Source organism: Etheostoma spectabile, chromosome 4 (assembly GCF_008692095.1).
Source record: "Etheostoma spectabile isolate EspeVRDwgs_2016 chromosome 4, UIUC_Espe_1.0, whole genome shotgun sequence".
Taxonomy (NCBI): Eukaryota; Metazoa; Chordata; class Actinopteri; order Perciformes; family Percidae; genus Etheostoma; species Etheostoma spectabile.
The window spans coordinates 32804003-32813836 of NC_045736.1; the positions used below are offsets into that span (position 1 = coordinate 32804003).

The following is a 9834-nucleotide window of genomic DNA, read 5'->3' on the forward strand; positions in this document are numbered from 1 at the left end:
CACACACACACGTTTAAAGTTTGGAAAACCCAATTAGGGCAAAGGACTTTCCTCTCAGATCCAATCTCTTTTATTTAACCTTTTCCCCCAAAATGCTTGAGCTGTGGATTCTACCTTTCACAGTGCAGAACACACAACAATCAGAAGAACTTGCGCTACGCCTTTACTCCTCCCTACACCCACCTGTGTCTCTGTGAGGTGCAGTCCTCTGCTCTTGGTGAACTCAGAGTACAGTGCTTCCACGTTTCTCCTCCTCCCTCTCCTCCTCCTCAGTGAGTCATCTCCCCTCAGGCTTCCGTTAACTATTTGGCCCGTTACAGGATGGATGAGCCCTGCCTGCAGTATCCCAGCCATGTCCATTCCCACAGAGCCTTGCAGCGGCGCTGTGATGGGGGGCGGCGGTGGCGGCAGCTTGTGACAGCTGCCAGCGCCGTGGTGACTGATTCCTTCTCCCGTCCCGATGCCACTGGTGGTGCTTATTTCTCCCGACGACTTGGTCAGGTCTATGGCCGTTTCTTGCCAGCCGTTGATCAACATGGCGGCTCCCGTGCGATGAGAGGGCGGAGCCACCACCGGAGTAGTGCCGCCGGAGCTCGTGGTGGCGGCAGTATGGCATGCCGATTTCCCGGCTAAAACCTTGGCGGCGGCTGCAGCGGCAGCAGCTTCGTAGTCAAATGACCGCCGCCCCCCCGCTCGTTTGAGCTCGGGGAGGTACGGAGGAGCCACGAGCCTCTCCTGCAAGAGAGGCAAGGAGTTGAGGCGCCAAGCTCCGCGCCCACATGCGCCGCCCCGCGACATGTACTGCCAAAGTGGACAGAGTGGGTGAGGGGTAGACAAGGATGGGAGAGAGACGATGGCTTTGTTAAACATACATATGGACTGAGACACAACACAGTGGTGGCTGTCAACCAGACCTGGGTAAAAACCAAAACGTGTTCCCGTTCTCCTCTCGGGGAGCTGCTTCAGGCTCTCAAACTGGTCTTGCCAGGTTTGTTTACCTCTGAGAGCATGAGATATGGAGTGAAAATAAATAGCTCTCAACCCATCTGTTCCCTGGCATCTATGGTGGGGAACATTCTGGAAACGATGCCTACAGGTAATTAGTCAGACTACAAATTGGGTCCATTCCTCTCCTTAGTATTGGTACATGTGTCTGTACATATATGCTTGTTAAACAAATTGTTTACAATATGACTACCTGCCCAAGTCTGATATCAACATGTATAATATCAACAGTACACATTACAGTGACAGGGAACTGCACATAGAAGCAACAAAGTAATGGTGTGGACCAGAGGTGCCCAATAAGACCTGAAAAACCTGTTCTACATTTGACAAGTATTAAGTAGAAGTATTTTGTATTCTGGCATTTTATTTGCCTGACAACCGATAGAGTTAATGAATTAAAACTTTGGCTCTGCTACACAGCACTATCTGACTCTCTCTTACTGGGTATTAATCTTCAATGTTTCTCATTATTACGTAATGGCTTAAGGCAACAAAACAATGTTTTGTGTTGGAGTTTGTAACAATCCAATCTTAATTTGACAAATATGAGTATATCAGTATATCAGATATATGAGAATATCAGTTTGATTAACTAATAATAATGGTTATCAGCCTTGAAAAACCAGCATCAGTCCATCCCTTAATCTGACTAGACAGAGATAGATCGTTCATGTGTTTAGTTATGAATCTAACAAGGATACAAGCCATTTTAATTTATCAGGATACCTGATAATTTTTTTCTTCTTTAAATTTCAATTGACTTAAAAAACAATACTCTTTAGGAGCACAGAAAGACAAGTCAAAGTGAGTCTGTTAGCACTATTAGCATTGGTACGGAGCAAACTGGACCCCCCCTGGATGAGCCATGGCATGAGATAGTGGAGGTACATGTGGACGGATGATAGATGCAAAGATACGAACAACAAAAAGGGAGTTTCATTTATACATTTAGTGGGTCATAGAGATGTTCTCACCTTAGGTAGTCTTGTGAGAGGGGGGGGGATGGAGAAGCCCAGGCCGAGGTTGGTCTGCTGAGCCCTGGCCTGGACTGGGACCGAGCTGGAGGCCGTGGTGGGGAGAAAGCTGGCCCGGTGCTGCTGCTGGGCTAAACTGTTGGCCAGGCAAGAGTTGGCCACCAGGGAGCCGGGCGAGTCGTACTGCTCGCTAGACGAAGGCCACTTCCCCTTTAGGATGGCGTGGCAGATGCTGTCCAGGCGGTTGATGATAACCCGGTCCTACAGGGAGCCAGACAACAGCATAGGACTGGATTTATGGCTGGAAATCAGTGTTTCCACTATATATGTATACACGGTAGTGGAAGAAGTATTCAAATGCTTTATTTAAGAAAAGTACTAATACCACAATGTAAAAATAATCTGTTACAAGTCAAAGTCCTCCATTGAAAATGTTTTTTTTAAAGATGATTGTGTTGACATTTTAGGCCTTTATTTCTATAGGACAGCTTAGACTTGAACAGTGAGAGAGGGGGGGAATGACATGCAGCAAAGGGCTGCAGGGCGGAGTTGAACCCACGGCCGCTGCGTCGAGGAGTAAACCTATTTATGAGCGCCCGCTCTAGCAGGTGAGCTACCCAGACGCTCTTAAAAAAAGGTTTTTGTTGCATAGATTGGAGAATTAAGATTTAGAAGCTAACATCTGCAATTAAAAAAAATAATTCTAGAAACAGACATTTTAGACCTTTTAGATGATGACATCACAGTACCTTGGGCCACTCAGAAAACGAGTACAGGGCTTTCTCCTGCAGCAGCTGAGCAATGGTGGGCTCCCGGGTGTCATGGAGGCTGTCAGGGATCTCACACATGGAAATAGGAGCTGCAAACCGGGGGCTGCCCACGTAGCCTTCCACCACGGCCACTGGAGGGGAGGGGGGAAGGTTGGAGCTCAACAACATGCCTTGTTTTTTTTTTAAAGAGCACGGCATTTTACTTACATCCTAACGATCACAACAACATTGTGACAACAAGAATGCAAACGTCAGTACACTCCGCTTCATGTGGTTTGCAGATAATGTTATGGCTGCACGATATGAAGAAAATATGTAAAAGCGATGATTTTGACTGGTATTGTGATATGACTGGCGATATTGGAGGGAATGAAAGAGAACATATCCGAAACAATGAAATCTAAGAACAAGGTCAGATAATTGGAAAAATAAAGACAATGACAAAAGTTTAACAATTAAAATGAGAAAAATAATGATGAAACCCTAAAACATGAGGTAAATTGCAGTACTGTAGTAAAGCTGGAGTGTTTTATTGGACATCCACCTCACGTTTATGCCCTTCAAGCGTTAATAAAAGCCTCAGGTGGCGGTTCTGTCCATGCTGTATACTGCAGATTAAAATACTCTAGACGAGGGGTGAGTCATCACTTTCATTTTATGGACGAACAGAAGATGGGATGATTAATCAACATAAACATGGATGTAATAACCGGCAGCTCAGATGTGTTTGAAAAAATTCAAAACGGTCTTTCGCCAGGTCTGAGTGTTCTCACCTGGTGTAGCTGGCCTCTCCTCCTTCACGGGGCCTTTCCCCCCCAGACTCTCTGAGACATCCAGCAGCCCGTCTGCCTGCTCCAGCTTCGGGGTCAGGACTGTGCTGTCTGCCTCCAGCAGCTCTCGCTTGGCCTCGGCTTTGACCTGGGGTAGAGCTGTAAACTCCAGGTGGTCCGGCTTGGCCTGGGGTTTGATCTCCGAGCTGTCTGGATAGGTCGGGAACTCCAGAGCCTCTGGCTTGGCTTCGGGCTTGATGGCAGAGGTGTCGGGGAAGGCCGTTAACCTTAAATCCTCTGGCTCTGCCCCCGTCTTCAGCTTAGCTCCGTCTGTATACGCAGCGAACCGGAGAGCTACTGGTTTCGCTTCAGATTTGATTTCGGCGCCGTCTGAGTAGGCTGCGAACTGGAGGACTTCGGGTTTACAGTCCAAGCTCTCAGGCTTCATGGGAAGGCTTAGATCTTCGGCTTTAGTCTCCGGCGTTTCTGGTTTGACAGGATAGTCTAACTGCTCAGCTTTGGTCACCAAGTTTTCCGACTTCACGCAGTAGGAAAGGAATTTTCCATGTTTGAATTCAGAGCTGTCAGGGTACACATCAACACTCGTCTCCGTCTTGGTCTCCTCTACCTTTACTGGCAGCTCCAGCTGTTGTGGTTTCTTCTCACCACCTCGGTCTGATAACAGAGAAAATTTAAGATCAGACGGCTTTGTGTCAATACTGTTTGCAGGTAGAGTCGGGGCAATTTTGATTTCATTTTGCTCCAGCAGGTTGTCTTTGTTGTCTGGATGAAGGGAGAATGTCAGCACTTGATGCTTATAGTCCCTGCTGCCATCTGGCAAATTCAGATCTTTAACCGTACCTTCGTAGTTTGTCTGATCCATGGGGACTTCCGTTTTGACTCCTGCATCACCGCTGCCACTCGTGCTGCTTTCATCCGACTTTGATACACCTGTAGGGGACGAGACAGAGGCAGCAGGGCAGGAAGGTTGTGTATATTCCGAGTAAATGCTCTGCAGCACCATCTCGTTGGGTTTGACGTCGAGTTGGTTCTCTGCCGTTCCATCGTGGGGTCCAAGCACTGCGACATCCATAAGAGAAACATGATCCATCTGCCCCTCAGAGATCTCGTCCACTTGATCTGCCAGATCTGCACACTCTGCTGGACCATCCTCTGCAGCTGTGCTGCCCATCAATGTTTCAGTGTCAAGCGAGTTTTCCTCCCCGGTGTGATACAGGATCAACCCGCCCACTTCCTCTCCAGGCTCTTCAATAGACTCAGGACAACCAAGGCTAGCCTCCTGTCCCAGCTTCCCGAGATACGGGTGCACGTCTCGCGGCAAATCCTCTTTATGTTCCGCCTGGTCGAAGCTCTCCTGAAGGTCTGGTTCGTCCTGCTCTCCGTGGCCCGGTTCTGGCACGATCCCGTCCAGCTGGGGCACTTCCATGGGGGGATCCATGACTCCCAAACTTTGGGCTGCGCCTGGGAGGATAGGTTTATTGAAATGGATTGATTTACATTCAGTTTACATTGTGTACAACAAAACAAAAATAATACAAACAAATTTGAAATAACACTCATTTAAAAAAAAAATTATCACATTTTTTATATTTTGACTGATATTGCGATATGATTCACGATATTACAGGGAATTATCAATTTTTTTTCCATTATTCTCTTTTTCATTGAAAATTATTAAAATGAAAAGAAATTTAAAAAAGAATATGTGATTTTTGCGAGGATCTGTACCAAACAAAGATTTTTTTCTTCAGTCTGTAGGATAGATGTGTAGGCCGGGACGTCCCTGCAGCACCACAATACTTAACAAATATTGCTCCCCCCTGTGATGTGGAGATTGCGTTAGTCGATATGATTGAGATTAATTGTGCGGCCCTACTATCTGCCACCCCCTACAGCCACTTCTTAGTTTTGGGATCCATGGTAACCACTAGCAGTATGTTTTGCGTACCTTGGTCACACTCCTCTCCTCCCAGACTGTGATCGCTTTGTTTTTCCAAGGCGTGCTCCATGGCGGCCCTGGACAAGTCTTCCACTTCTTCTTCCTCCTTGTCATCAAACTCGAACCCTACGCCTACTTCCTGGCCTTCTCCCCCCTCCACGGGATTGGCCAGGCTCTCGTCGACATCAGAGTGGTCCAGCCTATCCTGCGGCTCGTGGCCAGTGATGTCAGATAGAGAGAGGGGAGGAGGGGGGACGTAGGGAGGAGGGGGGCTTGCCGACAGGTCCGTTTGATCGGCGCTGGGTTCCTCGCTCACACCAATGTCCTGAAGACAGGAAACAAAAGGGTCTTGAGTTATTGAGTTATGGTTTAAAAAATGCTAGTTACAAAGCGTTAATACGTTGTTATTAAAAACAAACTAAATGCATGTTTTTCTTTGTACAGTCTGTATGAAGACCTTAGTTTGACGTAAATGATACCAGTGGAACATGATTTATCCCACTGATCATCATTGTGATTATTTTACTTGTGATTTTGTATAAATTTGAAATATATATTAGTCTTAAGATAACACAGACTTGCCCACTTCACCGTGGTCTTCTTTTAACAGCTGGTGTTTTCTCTCATTAATTCAACATTTCCATAATGCTAACAGCCAGAGAGAGCCCCAGGCCTCAGGGCTCGGCACAAAGCCAATCCAACATGTTCATCAGAGTTCTCCTGGAGCAGTCCTGGCCCAGACACTCGGCAGTACAACCCCTTTATTTGATATCTGAAAGTTTATTTAGGATTTGATATGACTAATTCTGCAAGTTGCTAATGTTACCCTGATGGCAACATGATACAAAAATCAAGCTTAAAGTAGAGCTGTAACAAATTTGATTGTACAATTTATTGTCTCAGAAATAACTGCAATTAATATAGTTGTCTCTTTCAGTCAATATAAAAATATTTATTAATGTATTTATTTTTCAAACAAATATGGTTTAGGATATATCTTTTGGTTATGTCACTGTTATGTGACCCAGATAATGTAACAACACAGGTAAACAGCCTATGAAGTAAACCACACCTCTTTATTATCATAAAACATGTTTTCTTCAATTAACATAACATTTGATAAAACCACCAACAGTGCCTTAGGACCTCAGCTAATGCTGGCAATAACTTGCGGTAAATCAAAGAAACGGCGGACGGATTATGTTAAAATATTGCGATCAGACAACTAATAATTGTTACAGGCCTACCTTGAAGAGCATATAACTGGAGGACAGCGGCTCCACAGAATCTCCTGCAGACGGGTGGGACGGGGAGGAAGAGGGGGGTAGGCCCAGACACTCCTCTAGAGTTCCCCCTTCCTCCCCTCCCCGGTCTCCCCCCTGGGCCTCCTCGTCCTCCAGGAAGCCGGTCTCCAGAGTGGGAGGACCCAGGATGGGATCCGATTCATTGAACATGTGATGAGCAGGACTGGAGTGGTCCGTGCCGTCCCAGGGAGCCTGCAGGGGCAAAGGGGATGGCTGCATGAAAGATGATGATGATGATGCACACAAACATGGACTTGTCCTCATTTTCTCCCCCATCACAGACTAAACCAGGGGTAGGCCACCTGCAGCTCCACAGGTTACAGACTAAACCAGTGGCTCCCTGTGGCTTTGACAAAACATTAAATGGAAATGTATAATGGTTAACATTTTAAATGTAATTTATTATTGTTGCAGGCCTAAACTGATTCTTACATTCTCCATTTAAGCTACATAACAAATTCAGTCAAATAAAATGTGCATCATAACCTACGTACAGCCAGGCACCTTATCTTCTAAAAGTTTGAGTTTCCATAGAGTAGTTATGGGTACAAAACCAAAAAAGGAAAACGCTTGTAAGAAATTAAGAAATGAATAGTGCGTAGACAGATTAATTTGCTTCAACCGCCAAAGCTAGCGAAGAATTGGCAAAAATCAACAAATTATAAAAGACATCTCCAGATCAAGCAGAACACATACTGCATTAGCTGAAAGGACTCAGCTGGGCATGAGAGAAAAAGAGAATTTCAGAAGCGGACTAAAGGAAATTTACTTTTAAGAATTGGATCAAATCTCCAAACTCCGCTACGGCTGCTGCTAGTGTGAACATTGTGGTTGTTCAGAGAATTAAAAATGCCTCTCCGCAGAGACCGGGCCAGAGAAACTGCAACAAACATCACCATATTAATCATTTAGAACCATTGGTAATGAAATAGAATAATTGACACCAAACTTCCCCTCTGCAGTTAGCCTCACAAAAAAGCATCTACATCTACAAATATACAGTACATCTGCCCATGCACCCATTCAGCCTCTATTTTCCTATAACAGTCATTTTGAAAAACCTTTTCCTGATTCTGATTCTAAATGAACAGTGTTACCTTTATTATAAGAATTTAATATGTCTGCGACTCCGAACAAATTTATTTTAATGTGTTTGGGGCAAAAAACAGCTTTTTGATGGTAAAGGTGGCTGACCCCTGGACCATAAAGAGCTAAAGCACAGTGTGTACCTGTAACTGATCCAGCTCCACTGATGGCGCCATCAGGCCCGTTTCCTCTGAGGAGCCCTGCTCACCCACAAGCACGTCACTCCTTAGTTTCAAATCCAGGTCGGTTCCCCCCACGCCGTACGAGTTGAGCATGCTTTGGCCCCCCGCGGCCGAATTGAACGGGAAACCATTGAGGGCGTCTTTGGACGCCTTCCCTCCGTGTAGAGCATCTGCAGACAGGGCGTCATGCTGCAGCGCACCCAGCTCCAGGGTTTCATCCAGAGGGGGACAGTCGAGGAAATCTCCCCGGGAGCCAGGAACTATTCCCAGACTGGGGGAGGCAGAATTTTGGGCATCCAGCGGCAGAGGATGGAGGTGAGGGTGAGAGGAGGAGGAAGAGGAAGGAGAAGGAGCCGATGGAGGCACAGAGTGATGCTGGTGGTGGGGGTGGAGGTGAGAGGACTGGTGGGGATACTCGGGGGGCTGAGGGGAGTGGCGACCCAGACCCGAATCATACAGGCAGCAGTGAGGAAGAGGCAGCTGCGGATTAGACGAGGACGAAGAAGTGATGCCAGAGTGAGCCACCAAGCCCGGGTGGTGAGGGTGGTGGTGGCTCGGGGGGTGAAGATGAGCCGAGTGCCCCCTGACGTAGTTCCTGTGAGCTTCCAGGAAGCTCAGCTGGGGGTCGTTCAGGATGTAGAAGTCGGTGCGGCTCAGGCCGTGACGCGCCGCCCCGATCAGGAGGTCCCGGTCATGTTTGCCAGACTCCCACCAGACTGGAAGGTAGAGGGAGGGGCGGCACAGCTGGAGGCGGGCCGAGAGCAACGGATGACGGAGAACCTGGGGGGGGAAGACGTTTGGAGAGCAACAGGGTGTAAGTGTTAAATATTCGAGATTCACCAAGTCAAATTTTATTATATAATGACATAAAAAACAAATGTCAGATGTCTGAGTCAGGATTCGGAGACATCGTCTGAAACTATTTACCAACGTCCTCATTCCTATTATAGGACTGATGTCCAGCCGAGCACCTCGGCTCTTAGTGTTGGCTCTGGTCCATAAGGGACACAGAGGTCGCTTACGGGTCTTGCCTAGACAGTCTATGACAGGCCGGGGGCCTCAAAGTAAGATGATGACAGTGAACCGCGTCCCTATTTCCCCTCATTTCCTGGCATCTCTCTAGTGAAGACTGATAATAACATAGCATCTTATTGGTTTACTTACTCATTTGCTTTTGGGATGAATATGTTTGAGCACTGCCAGCACAGTTCCTATCAGGCTTTGGGTGATGCAAACGAGTTAGCTGCACCTGAGCGCCAACTTTTAGCCTGATGCTGTTGACATTTGGGAGAATCTGAGGCACTGCACTGAATCCACGAACGTACGGGATCACTTTTATAGAAAACTAATGTTAAAAAAGGATTATTATGAGGCAAAAAGTAGGTTGTAGGAAGTTCTTTTTATATGAATTCTAGACTGAATTACGGCTGTCTATCTTCACAAGACTTTGTAGTTTTATTTATGACACTAGAACAAAGGAGCTACTTCTGACACAACACGCATTGATCAGAAACTACAGATAAAAAACCGAGAGATGAATATCATCCATCCATATGCATCCATCCATTCACTCTGCAAACAGGAATAATGGTGAATATTTGTTCCTACAAAGAGCCCACCTGCTCTCTGATCTTCCGGAGCAGCTCGATGCGGTATAAAGTCCGTGCAGCTCTCTCTTCAGTCAGAGGCTCCACCAGCACAGCAGGATCCACCAGCCCTGGAGGAAACCAGAGGGAAGGCCAGAGAGAGAGAGAGAGAGAGAGAGAGAGAGAGAGAGAGA

General features: G+C 46.7%; 1 protein-coding gene across 1 annotated transcript in view; it reads right to left on the reverse strand.

The window, feature by feature from the left end:
• chd6 (chromodomain helicase DNA binding protein 6) overlaps positions 1-9834 on the reverse strand; it is a 150379-nt gene that overhangs the window by 4936 nt on the left and 135609 nt on the right. Inside the window, exons 36-43 of the mRNA XM_032512666.1 lie at positions 9674-9771; positions 8016-8834; positions 6730-6978; positions 5492-5807; positions 3526-5004; positions 2732-2883; positions 1983-2243; positions 184-801 (exon numbers count right to left, since the gene is read on the reverse strand). Of these exons, the coding sequence (XP_032368557.1) occupies positions 184-801; positions 1983-2243; positions 2732-2883; positions 3526-5004; positions 5492-5807; positions 6730-6978; positions 8016-8834; positions 9674-9771 (3992 nt within the window). The remainder of the gene's footprint in view (positions 1-183; positions 802-1982; positions 2244-2731; positions 2884-3525; positions 5005-5491; positions 5808-6729; positions 6979-8015; positions 8835-9673; positions 9772-9834) is intronic.